Source organism: Argiope bruennichi, chromosome 8 (genome assembly GCF_947563725.1).
Source record: "Argiope bruennichi chromosome 8, qqArgBrue1.1, whole genome shotgun sequence".
In the NCBI taxonomy this organism is placed as follows: Eukaryota; Metazoa; Arthropoda; class Arachnida; order Araneae; family Araneidae; genus Argiope; species Argiope bruennichi.
In genome coordinates, this window is record NC_079158.1 from 104,358,605 (window position 1) to 104,381,756 (window position 23,152).

The following is a 23,152-nucleotide window of genomic DNA, read 5'->3' on the forward strand; positions in this document are numbered from 1 at the left end:
AACACTATCTTTTGCTATAGCTGTCATGATGATGATGTCGTGTCCGCGTTACCACGGAAAGTGGGTGCAGTAACTTCTGAGGGTAAAGACCCCTGAGCACCCGAGGGCAGAAGTCTGACTTCTAGCTCATATGAAGATGGCACACACACATTCGCTTGCACAACCCCTTTTTACAGGGGGGCACATTCACACACCTCACAGATAGAACACATATGAAGAACAACCATGCCCGAACCGGGATTTGAACCCGGGACGCCCAGATCACGGGGAAGATGCGCTACCCCTAAGCCAGGACGCCGGCTATAGCTGTCATCCGTTTAGCTTAAGAACTATAGACAATACCTGTGAGTGGCTGTCCAAGTCCATGTTGGGTTTCCATCTTGTCTTTGCCACAAACAATCGAAGTGGATGATGGAATTAGGCAAAATGACTACTTGTCCGGAGGAAGTGATTCCAGCATCACCTGATACAACATTATAAGTGATCGTAGGTGCTGCATCCACTGCAATATATCATGTATTTACATTAACTAAAGGAACTAACATGAAAATACATAAACAATTGTATTTGAAGCAATTTAGAAACTTTGGATTTGAACTAAATTTTAATTTAATCAACTTCTTACATTAAATGTTAAAGAAGCGAAACTAAAATGGCATTTTATTTCGGTTAATATTCACAAATTATAGAAACGGAGTATGGATTATTGATTATAATTTTAACTGTAATAATTTCTACATGGTAAAAATAATTTAAATACAAATTTAAGCAATTGATTTAAAATGGAAATGCTGATTTTATCGACTTTTCTCTACTAATAGTTTATAACTAATTTTTAGGGAGAGAAATATCCCTTTGAAAACAATGACAATAGCAAAGATTGGCTATCATAATAGTTTGTTAACCCTTTAAAGAGCCATTTTTTTCTAGTCATATTATGTTAAAATATTTTTAGACTTTAAATTAGAATAAGAAAAGGGATTAATTTAGCTTATTAGATAAATTTAATTTGATTAATTAATTAATTTGGTTAATTAATAACTAAGTAACAAATCAGGACACATCATTTTGTGTGAGATAAAGAACTGATGCATCTCAGTTTCTGTCTTTCTAAAAAAAATTGCCAGAACTTATGCCAACCTACATAATTTCATACAAATATTGATAAATATAGTGGGAAGCATACTTTCCACCGCCCTAGAAAGGGTTAACGCGAATTCTATTTCCGCAATTCCATGAATAAAAGTTACCTCAGGTGATTCAAAACACAAAGTAAACAATAAACATATTTTAAACTTGGAAAAGTTATGATACATACAAAACCATTAATTTGTTTTTTCATTATTTCCTTAGTGGAAAATGAAACGTAAAGCTACGTTTCATTTAATAGTGAAATAGATAACGTTAACGACGAACGCTTAATAGTTAAATCGATAAGATAAGGCGGGGACAAAAGACTGAGTTGTGAATTACAAAGTTATATTTGATTAAGTCATATTCAAAAGTCATATGTCTAAGCTTCATACAAAGGTTGACGAGAGACAATGGACTGATTCGCAAACATACCAAGTATATCTGCATCAACGGCTGAAATTATGGAACTTTACAAGGCTGTGTAGAAAGTAGCATTGAAAATAGTCTTAAAACATTCTCTCAAAAAAGTGAGAAACAATTTTATTCTCCAATCTTATTCACCAGGTCATTCATCATCTTCCTCAATATTTCAAATTGAAAAAGTGACCTTCAGAGTGATATTTTTTGCGTTCTACCCTAATGTAAAGGTTCTGTTCATCTCTTTCATATCTCTTAAGAATAATTAAATAAAAATTCATGCCAAGAATGAACTCTCTACTGCTGCCTTACAGTGTTTTCTAACCAATTTATGTATTTGGCAAATTCATTAATAACGTTTACCCCATTTCTATGTATAAACACTTTTCAAAATTTTCTTATCAAAACATATAGTATTTACGATACAATTAACAAATCTCTAAAATGAAGCGCACAAGAATGTTAATTCTGTCTATCGATTTTAACCTGTCTAGCTCTTTTCGTTTTGTGGTTATCTTGTTAAATTATATTCGAGCAATCGGGTAGACAGACTTCGTCTCAGCGGAATTTTCTCAAAATTTGATAGAAATCTTCAAATTTGGTGTAAAGGTCGTATTCCAAATTTGATCGTCTAGCTCAAAGCCTTTTTTGAGTTATCTTTGTCACAGATGGATGGACGAACATTTTACAACTTAAGAAGGTCTAAAATGTGGAGATTCGTAAAAATCTCGACTTCGAATTTTTGACGATTAAAATACTTTCTCTGTGCTACGTATATGAGAAAATAAAAATGCGTCCCAAGACTACCGAATTGCCTAACTGCTTATGACTCCAACGTAACTTTAGGTCCAGCGATTTGTCCTATAAAGAGTTTTGAGGATTTTTGTACCGCAAATGACTGACCCCCGGGGGGGGAACCTCGAAATGAGGATGAGATGCTTCCGGCATGGTGGTTGGATCTCGCCACCCTGGAGGGTACACTAATAGATGGGGGATCTGACTCCTCCCATCGATGACGGGACGTACTTCCTTCGGGGAGGGTTGTACCGTGGCCGGTGACGGCCCTTAGGACTCAACCACAGTTCCCGCCAATGTTGCTGTTGCGGCGGTCCGGTCATTCAGTTTTATGGTTTAAATCCGTGTGCCTTCGTGGTGGGTCGGATAGTTAGTGACTTGTCATCTAATATATAGATGGAATCATAATCTTAAATTGTCTATTTATTCACAATCATTTATTAATACACTCATGTTTATTTAGTGCGAAATATTTGATTTCTCTTATTATATCATACCATTTTGAAATGAATAAAAATTTATTAATTTTATCGTTTCTTAATATTGTTGAAGTAATTGATCATAACTCTGACTTAATTATTGAGAAATAACTGACCAAGAACATTGTGACAATACTATTCAATTCGAATTTAACTATCATCGAATGAAATCAACGTTCAAATGCTAAATATTCACATCATACAGTACAAGCATCGGAATAATTTGATAGATACATTCGAATACCGAATATAGAATTCCGAATATAGAACGCATTGACAGATGTATTTATAATGACAGTATTCTATGACATAATTTGATTCCAGTTCATATAGGAAGTATGGTATTTAGGTATATTGGATCTACATAATATAATAATTTAATGCAACAGACTTCAGAATTCTAATTAAAAATGTATATCTAAATCTTGATTTGAAACTAAAATTTTTGAAAGAAATATTAATTTTGACTACCTGCAAATTAGTGAAAGTCATATAATTCTACTTCAAAGTGAAATAAGCCAAGGACTTAAGGAAATAATATAAGAATGCTTTATATATATATATAATAGAGGTTTGTAGTCTGGATATAACCACGATTTCTGATTTTTTTTTATCCCTCAAATTCGGATTTTTCTGGACTCTCATTCCAGGATAGCAAAGCAATACAAAATTTTGAAATGAATTAAATATTAATAGAATGCTATAATTATTCCATTTCGGAAATTTTGCATCGTAGAATAAACTTTACAAAGCTAAATCTTTTATCATCAAACCACTTTTTGACAGAAGATTCGAGCAAACATATATATATTACTACGTTAAAACACTTTTAATATGTTTTCTAAATGTAAACAGATTGTTCTATTTCTCACAGAGAAGTTAGAGAAGAGTATTTTGTAATCGATAAATCAGAATAAGTTTCATTCAATTTAATATGTACAACACATTTTATACAAATTGTAATTATGGACATTCAAAATTTCTCAGCGTGGTTAAGGAAAGTCATGTGTATTTCATTATGACTAGGTGCACATATTCCTCTTGTTGCGAAATTACTTGTCAGAAAATCATATCCTAATACTTCTAAAACCAGCCTATTAACCTAACATAATTGCATGAGACTTTTACCTTCGAATGGAGATTTAGTTTAAGGAGCAAAGATTCTCAGTCCTGAAGAAACGTAGCTTATTTATTGCTTAGTTATATTATCGTCCCGTTTTTAAAGCAACACTAAGGCTTATTTGGGACGGACCTTGTAATTTTGAACCATGTCCAGATGATGAGGACGACACCTGAGCTGGCACCCCCCTCTCCACACCAGCTGGAGGACGTTTGGCCCTGACAGATTTAATGTGCAACAGACCCCCTTACATTACGTTCTTCGTTTCAGTCAGGCCTCGAACCTGAAACCCTATGGTTTTCGAGCCGAGATCTAACCACCAGGTCACCGCGGCCCGAAGAAATGCAGCGACATGGGCACTAAAGGAGGCATGAAAGAAGGCTTGCAATGTGTATTTAATTTCGTACGAACGATGGCAAGTATTCTTTGTTGAACAGGGTATTTATTTGGAAAGGAGTAAAATTGAATAATAAATTTCTTCAGAAGCAACGATTCTCAAGTTCTAAATAAGTGCAGGGGCATAAGTACTGGAGAGATGATTAAAAAAGACTTGTGATAAGCATTTATGACTTTGTATGAACGATGCCAAAAATTCTTTGTTTCATAAGGTAGTTACTTTTAAAGGAATAATAATAATAATAAAAAAATAAACATGTTCTGATTTGTATTTCTTCTGTAGAATGGATTAAATTCTGGAACGTTTTGGACATTGTAATCTTGATTAAATTAATACTTTGGGAAATTATCTTCATTCAAAAAATCAATTGAAATATAATACAATTATTTAACTCAGCAAACTGTGTTAAGATGCTTATTTTATTGTTCTGTTGCAAAAGTTTTAAGAAATGTTTTTAATTTTTATAATAATTAAGATTTTTGAATGTGAATTTATCACTTCTGTGTTAATTTTAGTTTTCTTTTATTTCAGTATTTTGTGCCCTTTGCCATAAGTAGCCTTCGTATCTACCTACTGATACCATTTTTCAAGTTTGGTCCAACTTTCTGATTTTTTCTAATATCGAATTGCCCAAAACGGGCACTCAAGCAAAATACGACAACCACCCAATTATATCTAGGACCTTCGTCAGCTCTTTCATTAAGTATGATCGATTGAATAACAGAAACACGTATATTTCTCTTTAAAGGGTCTTATTTTGGAAAGAACAGCATCCAAATACATTTTCTTGTAGAAATTTCTTAATAGTCATTGGCTAAGCTGAATACTTTTTAGTAATAAACCATTTAAAAATCAGCGGGATTGTCTTCCAAAACTTTATCGCATATCCTCTAATAAATTAACATGCCATAACACGACTTGCACGGCATTGGAGTTACGAAATATTCTCTACGAACTACTAGTTACAAAACTAGTCGTAATTAATAGTTGCGAAATATTAACTTTTAGACTAAATTTAGCATGTTTTACTGAATCTATCGTATAAACCCTGGCGAGATATTTGGCGATTTCCCTGGTATGAGGTTAAAATGATCCAAAAATCGAATTTATGTCTTACACACGTTTTTCTCAACAGATAGAAACAAAAATGTGACACAAAACTGCACTTGTCGTCACAAAATCCCATACCAAATTTGGTATATTTAAGTTACAGCGTCTTTTGAATCATCGTGTCTTCTTATTTCTGAAAAAATGGACCTACAGACAATCAACCCATAGTCGGATTTGGATCAAAATTTGAGATATGTCTATATTACAGGTGTTAAATCTGAGTATTGAATTTTATATAACTCTTTTTGTTTACTAATTATCGTATTAAGTACGTTTAAACAATCAGACAAACTGACCTCGTCTGAACAGATTTTACTCTAAATTTATAGAAGTCTGCAAATTTGGTGTAAAGACCTTGTATTAATTTCAATCATCTAGTTTAAACTGTTTTTGAGTTATCGTTGTCACAGACAGATGGACAAACGGATATTTTCTAAAATGTACGTAGTTTTTCGAACTTTTGGGGGTCTAAAATGTGGAGATTCGTCAAAATCTCAAGTTCGAATTTTTGACGATTACTATTTTTTCTCTATATTACATATACGAGAAAGCAATATGAATTGTCATTGAAAATTTCCAAAAGTGTTTTGGAAAAGAAACTCGAGTTTCAGCAATCTGAGGCTATCAGAAATCAGAATGGAATTCCTTTGTATCATATGAGTAATATTCCTATAGTACTTCACTGATTAAATTCTTTAACCTCATGAGCAATAATATATTTAAAGAGATTCAAATTAAAAAGGACAAAAGGTAAGAAAATAGTTACGAACATCAAGAAACAAAAGAAATATTTGAATAGTCCTCCTTTTCATGAAAGAAATAACTGAATTTCTTAAGGATAGGATCAATAAAGATAAACTAATCTGAGAAGTCACAATTAAAATAAAAAGAAACAATTAGCAAAATAACGAGTGTGGAATTAAAAGCCATTAACCCTAACTTGTTAAATTATGCTTACATGAAAAATTCTTTTGAATGCTTGTGGGTTGACAGAGCGGCGGAGGGGCGTTCCATTGTCCATTTCCACACCGTATAGTAGGTTGACCGACGAATTTGAAGAGGCCAACTTCAGCACATCTGAGCTCGATGACACTCCCGTGAGGTAGGGCCACTTCATTCTCCAGGTTTAACTCCTTTCCTTCGAAAGACATGACGACATCTGGTGACGGGGGACTCAGGAAGCACTGACGAAGCATCGGTTGGAACTTCTTGCTGTCTAAGGGGAAAATAGAAAAGAAATGAGTTGTTTCGAATATTCGTTGAACCGAAATTTCACGAGTGGGACATCAAAAAAACACCCACAAAATATTTTTGTTGCTTTAGTCATCTGAAACACATTCTGACGTGTCATAAAACTGGATATCTGAGCAGATGCAAGGAGGGCAGGTACGGGAATTTAAAACATTACTTTTTTTCGCGCGTAAATAGAAGTTTGCTAATCTGGTTAAACAAATTAAAATAAGAAAGTTAAAGGTATTTCTAAATCTATAACATTTTATTGTCTGCTATAGCTTCCAGATATCATATTTAGATTAGATGTAGATAATAAACAGATTTAAATATTTTTTTTAAAAATTTTAATACGTCAATGATTTTCTTCAAATTATTAAAGTATTAGTAATAATGTGATTGAATATCTGATCAAAATTTCAGATCAATACCTAAAAACTTTTTTTCCTTCAAAAAAAGGAACAGAATCACCCAAAAGTGAACTATAAATGTTTTTTTTTTATCCATCCGAATTTGTAGAATGAATAAAAATCTTATTTTGGAAGTGTTATTCTGCAGTTTTATATAACTTAAGCATCGTTTTTTTTTTTTTTTTCAAAAAATTGCGATAGAAATTAAGTTGAAAGATTTACTTAAGTTGTCTTATTTATTCTATCTTAACGCATTATCCCCTGGGAAAAGTTTTATAATGAGTATATAGTCGTTATATGAGTATATATAAAGACTACCTATTTCAATGGTTCTCATGACAAGGCCTTGGAAAAATTTCACACACTTTCGATACCTCTTCTAGCTGTTTTGTGTTCATTCCCATTTTCGTCTCTATACTTCTTCGGGCGATAACTTCTTACGACCCTGCCCTTTATTGGCCAGACAGGGGAATCGGGTACATGGTGTACATGGATTCATGCCAAACTGTATCTTTTTGTTGGCGATAAGTCGCCAAATATAACAGCTACCATTTTCTTATAACCTTAAAAGCGCAAAATTGATGCTTCAAGAGCACTAAATCGCCAATTTACACATACACTTCAATTTTATCTTGTGAACAGGATAACTAGAATAATTTAGTTTGGATTTTAACTGGATTGGTATAAGTTGTTTAATTGTAAAAATCTCAGGCGAGTCCGTAAATAGGCCATCTAGCTCAAAGGGGTTGGAAATGGTGTGTGTGTGGGGGGGATGAAAGTTTTATTTCGCTTTAACTTTCTTAATATTGAAATTAGAAAAATAAATCCAATTAGTTAAATTAGTTAATTTATGGAGCTAATGGCTTCCTTAAGGCGAACAACTTTTGTATTTAAAGTTTTTTTGATAATTACAAAACTTAGAAGTTAGGGACTGGAAAGTGACTTTCAAACCTCAATTTTGACTGTTTCTAGCATCAACAATTTATGTTGCCAGAGATGTAAAGGCATCTAATTTTCCAGATTTCAGATTCCCTTTAAAAATTCCTCTCGGCCTTCTAGTTTGCCGATATAATTTTTTCTATTGAAGACATTTCAGAATGAATTAATTCAGCGAAGCAATTAATGATGGCATTAAAAAACAAATGCTCAACAGAACTGCTTTGGAGGTATGATTTCACGGAGAGATGAGTGATAAATGAAATCAGTAAGAAAAACCCAGACGGATTAAAGTAACTTGGACGCGTGCCATAGTTCTGTGTCTACGTGTTTGGAAATATTTTCTCTTTTTGAAAAGGAAAAGCTCAGTAAGGAATGAGAGAAAAATCCTTCATATAAATTTAGACCAAGAGATAATAATAAGACTCATGGCATATGACATAGTAATTTAAACTATTTACATCTACGAATCCTAGTTTCATTTAAAAGTTTTACTAAAACTCTGAAATAAGGGAAAAAAAGTATTTTTTAGTGCTAAATAAGTAAAAAATATCTTCAAATGGTTTTTAAGTAATTTTTATTAGGAGATGCTACAAAAGCGCGTTTAATAATTTTAATTGTTAGTTTTTTCAGGTAATGAGAACAAAATTTAATAAGTTTTTAGATAGGTATACTAACAATTAATTGTGGTATTCAAAATCCTTTTACATACTTTTTCTTAACCCTTAACTGGGGAGGTGCGATCTACGAGACCGCATTTCATTTACACTCAAATTAAATTTTTTAATGAATGTATTAGTATGAAAAATTGCCAATATATTTTACATATATTTTTCTTGGTATATAGATATGTTTAAAAAACTTTTCAAAATATATTATCATTGAAAAAAGTAAATGCGTTGGAACATACATTTTCTCCTCAAATGACATGTTACAATAAATAATATTCTGCAAAAAGTATATTACTTTTTACTTTTTAAATCATATATATTTTTACAGTATATGAAGGTATATAGAAAACAATATAATGTAAAAATCGGCAATTATATGAAAAATAAGAAAAAATTGACAATAGGTAAAATTGGCCTTTTTTTTCATCGGTTTGTGTGACTTTCATAGCGCGGTTTTCTAGGACATTTTAAACATATAAGTTAAGAACTAGTATAAAAATCAATCTATAAATTCTGTATATATATCTCTTGGTATATTAATATATTTGATAAATTTTTCAAAATACATTATCACTATAAAAATTAATTATGTTTGAACATACATATCAAAATCAGTTGAATGCGAACTTTCATTGAAAAACTCTTCTGTACAATTATTCTTATCACTAAAACCACTTTCTGCTTCATTCAAAAGTGTCTGGAGCACTGCTTTATAATAGGATCAGTAAGCTGAATGATATTTCGGGCCCACGTTTTAGCGCCATCTGCTAAGCCTTGTTTATCACTGGGACATAACAGGGAGTAGCGGTCTTAGAGACCGCACTCGAAGAAATAACTGAATTATTTAAAAAAGCATCTGCTGAAATCGGTTGAAAAAGTGCACGTGTATTGAAGGTCACAAAACAGGAAGCTACAGGGTCAATCCATTCAATTGAGCTAAAAATAGAATAGGGGTGACATCGCTAGCGGTCTCACAGACCGCACGTCCCCAGTTAAGGATTAATTAGATCAACTTAAAACATTAGTATAATGTCATGTTTTGAAGGAGAAGTTCCATTTTGGACCATCGTCTTCACATGTTTACAGACTTTTGACACATTTGTTTTTATTTAGAATCGAGAAACCCGACAAGTATTTGTTAAAGGACTCTGACCACTGTTATTCGATAACATGGAACAGCATCATTTTAGAAAGAGGAAGATTGGAAGGATTGGACTATTGGAAGGATGCATCGTTGCATGGGAAGGTAATACTTAATTAGATAGACGAATCAACTTAAAACATTAGTATAATGTCATGTTTTGAAGGAGAAGTTCAATTTTCACATGTTTACAGACTTTTGACACAGACATACATTTGTTTTTATTTAGAATCGAGAAACCCGACAAGTATTTGTTAAAGGACTCTGACCACTGTTATTCGATAATATGGAACAGCATCATTTTAAAAAGAGGAAGATTGGAAGGATTGGACTATTGGAAGGATGCATCGTTGCATGGGAAGGTAATACAGAGCTGTTATATATGCTCTATATTCATTCCGTCATGACAACAGACTTGCCACGGTATGCATATATCGATAATGTTATTAGTGTTAATAATACTATTACTGCCTTGTAAAATCTCAGTTATGTGAAACATATGTAGCTTCGGCGTATATTCCATTGTCTCAAACATTGAAATGAAGTAGACATCCTTATCACTTTTAGCCCGTTTTACAAGGTCTACTAATACATACGTTTACTTTGGGAAACCTGCATAAGGTTAAAGAAAGACTTTTAGCTTTGCTTTTTAATATAACCTTGCGTTTATCTCTAATTACTCCCATCGAAGAGCACCTACGATATGGATATCAGAAGCTGTTGGTATGGTGATTGGTTCTTGCTTCTCAGATGAGCTATTAAAGGTGTGAGATTTAATCACTTCCATGACACCGTATGCCTTCAACAGAAATGATTGTATAATGGTCGATAAAAAAAATTAGAATTAAACCGTAGTTTAAACCTCTGTCCTTCGCAACGATGGCTTTTCCGATAATTGAATAAATAACAAAATGGAAAGTGTAAAAAGTTTTTGATCTGTTAGTTAAAACTCAAAAGGTTTATTATTGATATTGTATAGTACCTACATGTGCTATGAATGATTTATTGTTGTATTATTTACGCAACTTTGTTGATATATCATTGCACATTTGTATATCAATAAATATGTATTGTGTACACTTTTATTAATACTTGCATTTTCTTTTTTTTATATAATTAATTGGCATACAGCACATTTTAATGGTCAATAATTTGGGCCTGCAATCCTCCATTTTACTATAAAAAGTTATTTATTTTTGTATGCTTAAACAACCCTTACCATTCATCGATACTTTTTATATACATGAGAGGATAAATTATTTGTATGTCTATTTATACGAATACCATAACATCAATATGAACTCTAGTGTGTTATGTTTACATAAAAATTACCGAGTGTATAAAATTTTGGGCTTAATCGGTCAATGGAATCATTTCGAAATTAATGCTGAAGAACATGCTGCATTGCATAAATATACAAGACTTTCCAGAGCAAAATATTCTAACTATATAGGACTACTGAAAATTCTTTTACACATTGTGTGAATTAATGTCACGCAGATAAATCGATATGAATTTGACTAACACTCATGAAGCGCCAACAGGAACACATATTATTCTTAGTTGATGAATAAAATTTAAAATTAAGTTTGAAAAAAGCAATACTAGTCAGAAAGTATATCGGCTTAAATATCAACTTTTTTCAGGTAAATTTTCTGCATATTTTTAATAGTAATTTTTTTTTATTATTCTTATCAAAGACGCATGTATTAAAATGCTTTTTAAATGTTTTCTCCAAGTTCTTTTATAAAAATAGTTTGTGATAAGTTGATGAAGATAAGAATGGTCAAGAGACACTGCTTAAAAACATACGGGACTTTCTTAGTATTTGATAAAGATAATCCTTGGAGAGGCCCATTGTGAGTATGCCATATTAAGAAAGGGAGCAAATAAATTTTGTTTTATAATTACAGTTCCACTGTTTATAGGCTACTTCCTCAAACCTGAAGATTTCATTACGGTAAAAGGTTGATCACACACTATTGGTGGGGTCATTGGCACATGGTGTCGCACATGAACATCACGATTGTTTTTGGTTTGGTTATTATAACGTCCCATTGTAAAGCAACACTAGGGCTATTTTAGGACGAACCTCGTAATTTTGAACCGTGGTCAGATGACGAGGACGACACCTGAACTGGCACCCTCCTCCCCACGCCACACCACACCAGCGGGAGAACGTTTGGCATGAGGGATTTAACGTGCAACAGACCCCCTTACACGACGGTTCTTCGGTGGAATCGGGTCTCGAACCTGAAACCCTACGGCTCACAAGCCGAGACCTTACCACCAGGCTACCGCGCCCCCCATGAACATCATGATAACAAACGTGGTAGACAATTTAAATATATTTGTCTACCGTTGACAGACGGTTTCAAAAGAATGATTCTACGTACCCCATTTGCAACTTAACAAGCTCCTCGAAGCGTGAATATGCTATTATATCAAACAAAATAGCTCCATCTTTCGCTTACAAAAGGCAATGATTGTGGATTCTGAGACTTATCCTGATTTCTCAGTAATTCAGATATTCTTATATATAATTCAAACACTATGATGATGTCCTCATTTCATGTGAATTTGTTCTGTTAAATATGCGGAAGAATTTAGCATTTTTTATTGCAGGGTTCTGAGACCAAGAATTTTTTTAATTAGTTATAAAATAAACTTGCACCAATAAAAAAAAATGGGCCTTAAGAGACATAGAAGAAATGATCAAAAATGAATTTTTGATTACAAAATATGAAAAAAATAAATAAATAAATACATAAAAGTATAGTAATATAAATCAAATCTTCAAATATATTGAAAAGGGGAAAGATTTAAAGTTGAAGTAGGATGAGATTGAAATTAAAATTAGGACAATGCCTTCTAAATATTAAGAATCTTTTGATAATCGATGAATTTATACTATTAATCAATATTAGAAGTAAAAAGGATGAATATGCCTTTTCCTTTTAAAATTCGATTATCAAAAGATTGATTATCTTTTTATAAACAATCAATTTATAGCATTAATCAATACTAAAAGTAATAAAGATGAATATGTTATTTTCTTTTCGTTCCAGTTTTAAAATTCTAGCATGTATGATTAGATAAAAGTCATTTGAAAAGCAACATCAGCAGCAACAAAAAATTGTTTATTGAAGATTTTAATAGCGTATCATGATATTTGTAATTTGATCAAATTTCGAGACAGTATATTTTCGAATACAGAGTAAAAAAGGATATTGTTTTGTAAACTAGAGAAGAACCATTTTGCAAAATGTTTTAATAAAAATAATTTTCTAGTAAAACATTAAAAAAGTTTTTATCGTAAGAAAATTTTATTAAAAATATTCTTATTGGAATTTTTAAAACGTGAAATACCATTTATGCTCATAAATTCATGAATAATATGACAATAAAATAAGGGAAATTATCCCATATATATAAAAAGTTATTTCATATAAAAAAAGATTTGGATAAAAAATAGTTTCATTTTTTTTTCAGATTATCTGAGAAAATATGCATCAAACAATGGAATGCAATTAGTTTATTCTGAGACTTCATATTATTGCCAAATTCTATTCAGAACAAACAAGTGTTTCTCTTTTCAAAGAATAAAACAACTTCTAGTTTTTGTAGCAGCAAAAAAGGCCTTCAATTGTTTCTTGTTGTCAATGGTAAAAACAGATGTTCGTGACGTTTAGAAAGCAATTAATGCAAGCTGCCACTATTTTTTCTTACTTTAATAATTTTTTTTTTTTTACTTAAAGCTTGCTAAAAATATTTTATTACAAAAAGAAGCCTTCAGAAAAACAACTTTTTTTCTTATATTCTCAGACGTTTTTAATAGGGCTCATCGCTAATAGGCACACATATATATATTTTCTTGATATCAAATGCAGTAGCTTCAGATTCAATGATTTCTATGTAGTTATTGTGAAAAACTGCATATCCGCACTTTTTCTAGAGCAAAGATGATCTTATAAATGCATTTTGTTTTTGCAATAATAAATTATGCATAAGTTTGCGTTGTTTGCACGTTCGTCAAAAAGTATTGCGCCACTTCCTATTTGTAATCTTTAAGAGCAAAAATAAAGCAATTTATACCATTCATTTTTGAAGTCTGTACTTTTTAAATACTTGCCAGTAGTATTTGCATAAGGAGCAATTTATTTTTTTGTTTTCCGTAGAATTTTTCATATTTTCTACTTTTTAAGGTGTATGACTAAGTTCGGGTAGAAGTTTTTGAAAAACGTTCAGAAACGGTTATATTTTTGAATTCTTCACAAAAAGTACTGAAGAAACATATGAAAAGAAAATATATAAATGCCAAAAGGCTTTTGAAAATTGGAAAAAAAAAGTATTTTCTTGTCGACTAAAAATAGGTAGGTATACAACAAAAACTAAATGATTTGCTTAACGTTTGGTAGAAAATTATTAGTAACGTTTGGAAAAATAATTTTTCGATGGATTTTAAAAATTATTTAGTGAAATTGATATTACAATTTATATTGTAGATAAAATTATAGACGATAAAAAAAATTTGGGCATTATTAAATTTTATATAAAATCTTTTTGTATAAATTTTTTACTTATTTTTAAACGATGCGATTTAATTGCGTAAGCGTTCGCATCTCGAAAAAATATCTTTTTATATTCTCATGGAAACATATAAATATTCATCGCTTCAGTATTCAGTTTTTCTTGTATTTAAATAATTCCAATTTTGCTGACATAATTAAATATTTTAATTAAATATTTAAATTCTTATAAATAAAAGACCTATAAACATTTACGTCCCGAGTTCTAAGGACAAAATATATATAATTAAACTTAGCATTTCATTCAAAATTAATCCTTTCTTTTAATTTTTAATCTTAAATTAAGTGTAGAGAGTCCTTCTTAACTTTTAAGTTAAATTATTCTATAAATAACTTCCAATTCTCTTGTGTAATTGAACAAACATTCTTCGAGATTATTCATACAATTTCAAATGTTATTGTTGATTGTTTGTAATAATAAATGTTTATAATTTTGTATAACCACAAGTATCATTTTTATAAATAGGACACAAGAAAATGTGCTACTTTTTTTTTCTTCTTCCCCAATTTAGGGTGATATTTTTTAGGAGTTTTGGGAATACAGTAGAAACGTAGCAGCAGGGGGTCTACCGAAAATAGTAAAACTTTGAAAGTGGTCCAGGAGAAAAAAAAGTTTGGGAACCTCTGCTCTAGGTGCACTTTGAGATTAATTTTTTCTCTCTGTTATTTAATAATGATTTACGGTACATATGAAATTTGTTAATTTCTATTGGTATTATTTTTTGTTACATCTCGGCTGTGTTTTTGTTTCCTGTGCTTTTTTTTTTCATGGAATGAAGAGTCGTTTACTGTTACTGCTCAGTTTGTTGTATAAAATTCCCGTACACCTATCAGTCGAATTTTCGTGAAATATTTTTGGAAGTTAAGAATTAACTCTCCAAGCACTTAGTCTAAGACTGAAACCTTAATAACTTCAAAACAGACAGTAAGAAGCTTTTTAATGTAATATTCTATTATTATTATTAATCAATTCCTTCTTCTGAATCAAACTTAAAAACGAGTTAGAACTTTTACAATATTTTCATTTAAAAAAAATAAGAATTAAACAATACTTCCTCAAAGATTGAAACTTAAACTCGAGATAACACTATCTTTCAATATTCCGTTATTTACTTCCATCGTTTTATCACAACCTAAGATATGTGTCTTTCTATTACTCTGAAATTGTTAAATGATACATTTTAACAAAGACATATTTTGTTCTAATAAATAATAATAAAGAAAATACAATTTTTGAATTGATTTTATTAAAGTTCTACATAAATCTTATTTAAGACACTTAATATTCCAGATAGAATATAATTTTCTACCCAGTTTTATATCAAATGCTCCTCCATGCTTAGCAAGCAATTTTCAATAATCTTCACTAAATGAAAAGATTGACAAAAAATCAACAATGAACTCTGAAATGGAAATCAACAATAAAAAATAGTCATACTTTTAATGAGACGGATCTACTTGATGAATTGACCGCAAATTATCAATATTTGGTTTCAGTTTTGTAAGAAGTAATCTCAAATCTCCCCGTTCTGTGATGTTCAATCTGTTCTTTTTTTTTTTTTTTTTTTTGTCCACAGGTTGGTAACGGCACTAAGACTTCTTTCGACAATGATGAGGAAAACGCTATCAAAAATTTCCTCGCAATTTCCCACAGCCCTGGATATTTTTCCGGGATTTCTGCCTGCAGCCAAAATGTTTGATAGCCTTTTTTAAATTTCATCTTCAGTTCCTCGTTGGTGCTGAGCTGAAGTAGCTCCTCTTGTAATACACATTCGCCTCTTCCGTTTCATCAAATGGGGTTGTGATCCATGGTGGTATTTCCATCGTCAGAATATATTCAAATCTATTTTCGAAGTCATCATGCAGGGTATTTAAATGTTGAGCGTATGTCTGAATATCCTCATCAAGACATTCTATCTGTGACAAGTGTGGAAACTGGGAGAATTCGCGCCTACTAATATTTTGCTTCATTAATTTCAATTTACCAAAAGCTGAAATTACACCCTTTGTTTTTATTAAATTAAGGCTGTCCCGTTGTAACTGCAAGTTAACGTCATTGAATTTTATGAACAAATCTGTTAAGTACGCAATGTCCGCTTTATATTTGATCAGATTTTCTTTTAAATCTTGTGCTTTAGTTTCCAGACACTCTATCACTGATTCGAAAAGTGAGTAAAATCTCAATAAGCATGCACCTTTCGACAACCAGCGTACTTCAGTATGTAAGAGCAGTCGTTGGAAATCTTCATCATTTTCATCGCACAATAGTGCAAATAAACGGGTATTCAAAGCATTGCTTCTTATTTTATTAACTGCGTTAATCATAAATTGAAGCGATTGGTGCAATCTATCACTCAAATTTTTCGCTACAAGGTGTTGTCGGTGGACCACACAGTGAATTACAATTAGTACTGGTATTATTCTTTTAAAATGGCTTATACACCCACGATATCGCCCGAACATGGCAGGAGCTCCATCTGCTGCCACTGAAAAAATGTTTGTAAATGGAATATATTTTTCTGTAAAAAAAATCACTCAGGACATTAAATATATCAGGAAACAAATGAGTAACGTTTTGTTCTTGGCATTCGTATTTATACTAATGTAGATTGCAAGCACAGCGCAAGTCGCATTTCATCCCTTTGAAGGTCTAAACAAGCATCCCGGGCGCACGGGCGGCAAACTGCAAGTCTCGACATGTGGTGTACACTTGTACTATTATCTATTGTTCTATTCAATTCTGTGTTTTAACTGAGTTTCGAATATTTTTGAGTACCTACCGATGCTACCTGCCTACGTTGATATGTAAATCCAAGCCAAAATTTTTGTTATTTATTATGAAAACCAGAAAATTTTTCGGGGACCCCCACTTACAACTTGTGAGCCCCTGTTTTCTTTTCACGTATACGTAGACCCCCGTGTGGTCTCCTATGGACCCCTTGGGGTCCACCTGGACCACTTTGGGAACCTATGACCTAGAGAGATCGCTCTATAATCAACACCCCAAAGAGAATTCACTTGACTCATCTGTTGTAGTCTCTTGCTTGTATATAAATTTTTGGAATGGCATGGAATTTTCTAGAAGAATCTCTGGATCCCGATTCCTAACAGGGATAGAGTCAATATTTTTGTATTTTTTTAAAACTTTCATTTTGTCACCAAACTTATCATCATGTCGGGAAATGTCGCCAAGGTTTTTGTTCATTTACCTGGTACCTATTCAGCAAAAATATCTACAAATTTTTTTTTCTTTACTAGGAGACTAACGGCTTAGGAAGACAATATACCGATTCATAACACTATTCTACAAAATATACTTTCAATTCATTTGCGTAATATTATTCATTTAATTTATTATTTTTTTACTATCCCATTAAGCTAGCTCAGAGGGCATATTGAGGGAATATTAATATTTTCGTCACATTAAATTCACATGCAATAAGCAATAAATGAAGCGAGTGTATCTAACTAGTCTAATATAAACTCTTTATGTAACAAAATATGATAATAGTAAATGTCACTAAAAGATAAAAATGTTTATTTTCGTAAATGAATAATCAAGTCATTCTAATTTTTAATTCATTCTGCAGTTTAACCATTTCTATATACATTGAGAAATTACGACAATTCCAAAATTGAAAAGCATTTACCCTTATATAATATAGGTTTAAACGAAACTGATGTTTTCTGAATACTTTTGAATTTTAATTAATAGTTAAAATTCATATGCATCATTTATATCAAATATGCACTTTCCAAAAGTTATTTAACTGAAATAATGAATGGAAAATGCATCTCTTTTATAATAGATTTCAATAATTTAATTACTTAAAATATACATTTGAAGTTCATTTTTGGACGTTTTTAACAAGATGCATTAATTTTTTTGTTGGTAGATTTTAAATACGGGGATTACTTCAATATTTATGGGTGATGATCTAGAAATGAATAAATGACTGATAAATTTTATTTAATTTTTAACATTTTTTAACAAAAGTAAATAAAATGCATTAATCATCTTTTTTTAAAACATAATATTTTGTATTTTGAGAAAGCAATTAAGATTTATCATGTAATTTTAACTTTTAAAGAAAACTAAAAAACTGTAGATAGCTGATTTGGCATAGGCTCCACTCCTCCCACACTATACTACTAAAAAATGCAATGCATCACTAGTGGTATAAAGAGCAGAGGTAATTAGATTGAGGGCATCTATTCGATATTATTTCAGAATGAATTGTTTATATGAATACTGATATCTTTTTCATGAAATTATATTAATATAAAATGAAGATACTAATAAAATTGATAAAATAAATCTAAACCATTATAAAATAGCGAATAATAAGAATTGAATTGTTATGTACCATTATTATGTTATTTCGGGCAGAAGTTCTATAGTATTTTTTAAAAAGTACAACAAATATAGAGCTGACATAACGAGTCTGAAATATTGCTTCACTGCTAAGTTAGGTTCATAGTAAGGAAAAAAAAATTACTGATATTTCTAATAGATGCCAGGTAATTAATTGATCGCGGCCTTGGCGACAAGCTTGATGACTATTTGGCGATGGCAAAGGCGGCTAGTTTCATATTGTTCTTTAAAAAATTATTAGTAATTTAAGAAAAAATTATCTTTCGATGGTTTTAAAAAAAACATTTGATGAAGTTGATATTATTATTTATATTGCAGACAAAAAAATTTGCGGAGTATTATATTTTATATATATATATATATATATATATATATATATATATATATATATATATATATATATATAATAATATTTTAACTCTAATTTCAATTTAATTAATTTTCAAAGTTTTATCTTAATTTAGCCCATAGCAAGTTCATTCTATTATTTCTTGATCCAATTCCACTTTCTCTACTTAATTAATTCAAGAGAAGCTTTATAAAATTGCTGAATCGGGTAAACGAGGCCACATTCTCACGCTCCGCCTGAAGGGGTAGAAAAATGTTCATTAAGCACATTATTTTTAAAAGATCCCTGTGTTTCCCTTACTTGTGATTGACATGCGTCAGAAATCAATATCAGAATCTTATTAATATATTAGCACTATGAAGAAATATTTTTCCTTCAAAATCTTAGGTTATTTAAGATGAGGGATAACTTATTTCGCTCTTTTCGACTTCTGCTTTTGTACCGGACTTTGGTGGACGTGCTTTGTTCGCGTCTCTGCTTGTAAATAATCATGCTTTCCCGATGGATTAAAATGAATTTTAAAAAAGATAAAATGTATCTTCAATGTCTTCAAACCAGCACTTTGCTTCACATAAAATAATGCTTATATATATATATATATGCCTATTTCCGAACAATTCGTTTACTTGTGTAAGCGTTCGCATTCCGAATAAATATTTTTTTATATTCTCGTAGTAACATATAAATATTCATTGCTTTAATGCTCAGTTTCTCTTGTATTTAAGTAATTCGTATTTTTCTGACAGCCATAGAAATGGAAGTTGTGTTTTGAAAAGATTTTGAGAAATTTAATTATACATTCAAATTTTTGTGAATAAAAGACCTAAAAAACACTTTCCTCCCGAGTTCTGAAACTTTAAAAGATAGAACAAAATATAAAAAAATCGCAAATTTAACATTTCATCCAAAATTAACCCTTCCTTTTAATTTTTAATCTTAAATTAAGTGTAGAGAGTCCTTCTCAACTTTTAGAATAAATTATTCTATAAATATACATCCAATTCTCTTGCGTAATTGAACAAACATTCTTCGAGATTATTCATACAATTTCAAACGTTATCAATTCATTTAGTGAAGCTTATTGAAAATTACTTGCTGAGCACGGAGAAGCATTTGACATAAAACTGGGTAGAAAATTATATTCTATCTGGAATATTAACTGCCTTAAATAAGATTTAAGTAGAACTTTAATAAAATCTATTCAAAAATTCTATTTTCTTTATTATTATTTATTAGAACAAAATATATGTTTGTTAAAATGTATCATTGAACAATTTCAGAGTAATAGAAAGATAGAAAGATTTTAGGTTGTGATAAAACGATGGAAGTAAATAACGGAATATTGAAAGATAGTGTTATCTCGAGTTTAAGTTACAGAATTTCCATTTTTGAGGAACCATTGCTGGAGTTCTTATCTTTTAAAATGAAAATATTGCAGGAGATTTAACTCGTGTTTAAAGTTTTTTTGATTCAGATAAAGGAATTCCATAGATAACAGGAGAGTGTACTCTTAACATCCAAAAATATTGTAACAAAAAAGATATACGGGAATTTTATACAACAATACGGGCAACAGCAAACGACGTTTTATTCCATGAAAAATAAGGAGCACAGGTAATAAAAACAAAACCGAGATGTAATAAAGAATAGTGTCAGTAGAAATTAACGAAGCTCATCTGTACTGTACATCATTATTAAATAACAGCTACAACACGATAATGCTAAGAGCTCCTAGACGGATAACTTTAGTCAACACTTTAACGATAGGATTCACTTGACTGAATAGCTTCTTGAGATTATAGAGATTTTTGGCAAGGCATGGAATTTTCTAGAAGAATCTCTGGATCTCTATTTCTAACAGAGATAGAGCCAACATGTTTTTATTTTCCAAAACTTATTTTGTCGCCAAATTTATCATCATGTCGAGAAATTGTTTCCAAGGTTTGAGTTCATTGACCTGGCATTGATTCAATATCCATTCATTAAAATATAAGCAAATCTTTCTTTTTTAGTATAAGAATAAAGGTGCAAGAAGAAAATATTACCAATTCATAACGCTATTCTAGAAATATAATTTTAATTCATATGCGTAATATTATTCATATGATTTATGCTAATTGGAAACAAACATTTTTATCACATTAAATTTACATGCAATATATATTAAAGGAAGCGAGTGTACCTAACTAGTATTTAATATAAATTTCTTATATTACAAAATATGATTAGAAGAAATGGCACTGTTAGAGAAAAAAAATTATTTTCGTATGTGAATATTCAAGTCATTCTAATTTTTAATTCATTGTGTAATTTAACCACTTCTATGTAAATAGAGAAAATAAGACAATTCCAAATTTCAAAATCATTTAGCATACATAATAAAGGCTTAAACAAAGTTGAAGTTTCCAGAACACTTTTGAATATTAATTAATGGTTAAAAATCGTACACATAATTTATATCAAAGATATATATTTCTGTAATTATTTAACTGAAGTAATGAATGGAAAAGTGTGCCTCTTTTATAATAGATTTCAGTTATTTAATTACTTAAAATATACATTTGAAGTTCATTTTTCTGTTGAAATGTAACATCGTTTACTTAATGATGTTTAGTAGCAACCATATTGGTTACTGTACTATTAAATCATTTTTACATTTCCCAGTTGTTCCCATTTTCTATACAAACCTGTGATCATTATAAAATAAAATACAAATATCACTTTATAATGACTGTTTACATAATAATCCTTCTCCGATTTTAAGAATAGTGAATAAAGGATTTTAGAAGATAAATTGAGTCGGCGCGTACACAAATCTTGTTGACCATTTTTCAAATTCAGAATTAATGGCTAATATTTTTTTCGAGCAATAAATGATGATTCGAATTATCCCCGTTGGGAAACTAATTCCGTTTCATTTTACACATTACACTCGGTTGCTATAATCTCCGGATTTTGAGAAAAATTATCCGTTCCCCTGACAATGAATTTCAAGAAGGAGAAATTAATCATTCCGGATTTTTATTAGTTTTGCCAATTCAAACAGATGAGAATTTTTCATTGAAGATTATTTTTTTGTGCCATGAAAGAGCATTATTATTCATTTCAAAGTATTAGAGTTGGTATTACTTTAATGACAATTATAATATTCAAACTGCAAGGCAAAGAAGAAGCAAATCGTTTGTATACAATTTCAGGCTTGCCTTTCACTAAGTTTTCCCTATGATGAATGGATATCTAATGACTTAAAGAATAAGATCGTGTGTTTTTAGGACGACGCATTAATTTTTTAGTTTGTAAATTTTTGTAATATGAGATTTCTTTTTAATAATTTCGGTTGTTGTTTTATAAATTAACAGATGGCGGATAATTTTTTCGAATCTTTTTTTTTACAAAAGTAAATAAAATACATTTTATTATCTTTTAAAAATAAAATCATGCTGTATGTTTCAATTCTCTCTTTTTTGAGAAGGCAATTAAAATTTATCATCTATATTGTTTTATATGTTTTTGACATGTAACAGGTAATCTACAGATTTGGAACACACACTTTGACATGTAATTTACATATTCCTGAATTTACCGACAATCAATCCAAGTTTGGATTTTGCTGAAAATTTGTCAGGTTGTCTGTTTATAGCAAATTGTTTGAATCTTTAAATATTATTAAGGTTTTCGCTATGATGAATGGATGTAATATGATTTATAAAGAATTAGTTTGTGCTTTTTTTTTTAGTGTGATGCATTAATTGTTTTTTTGCTCGGTAGATTTTGAATACGGGGATTTCTTTTTAATTTTTCCTGGTGATGTTCTATAAATTAACAGATGCCTGATAAATTGTATCACTTTCCAAAGTTTTGTGTTTTTACAAAAATAAATAAAATACATTAATCATCTTTTAAAAACAATTAAAAATTCATTATCTGTATTTTGAGAAAGCAATTAAGATTTATCACCTATATTTAACTTTAAACGAAATTAAGAAATAAAAAAAAATA

The 23,152-nt window shown here is 30.5% G+C and overlaps 1 protein-coding gene across 1 annotated transcript in view; it reads right to left on the reverse strand.

The window, feature by feature from the left end:
* Positions 1 to 23,152, reverse strand: part of LOC129980705 (locomotion-related protein Hikaru genki-like) — a 231,142-nt gene that overhangs the window by 11,505 nt on the left and 196,485 nt on the right. The window contains exons 3-4 of the mRNA XM_056091089.1: positions 6,411 to 6,668; positions 343 to 502 (exon numbers count right to left, since the gene is read on the reverse strand). Of these exons, the coding sequence (XP_055947064.1) occupies positions 343 to 502; positions 6,411 to 6,668 (418 nt within the window). The remainder of the gene's footprint in view (positions 1 to 342; positions 503 to 6,410; positions 6,669 to 23,152) is intronic.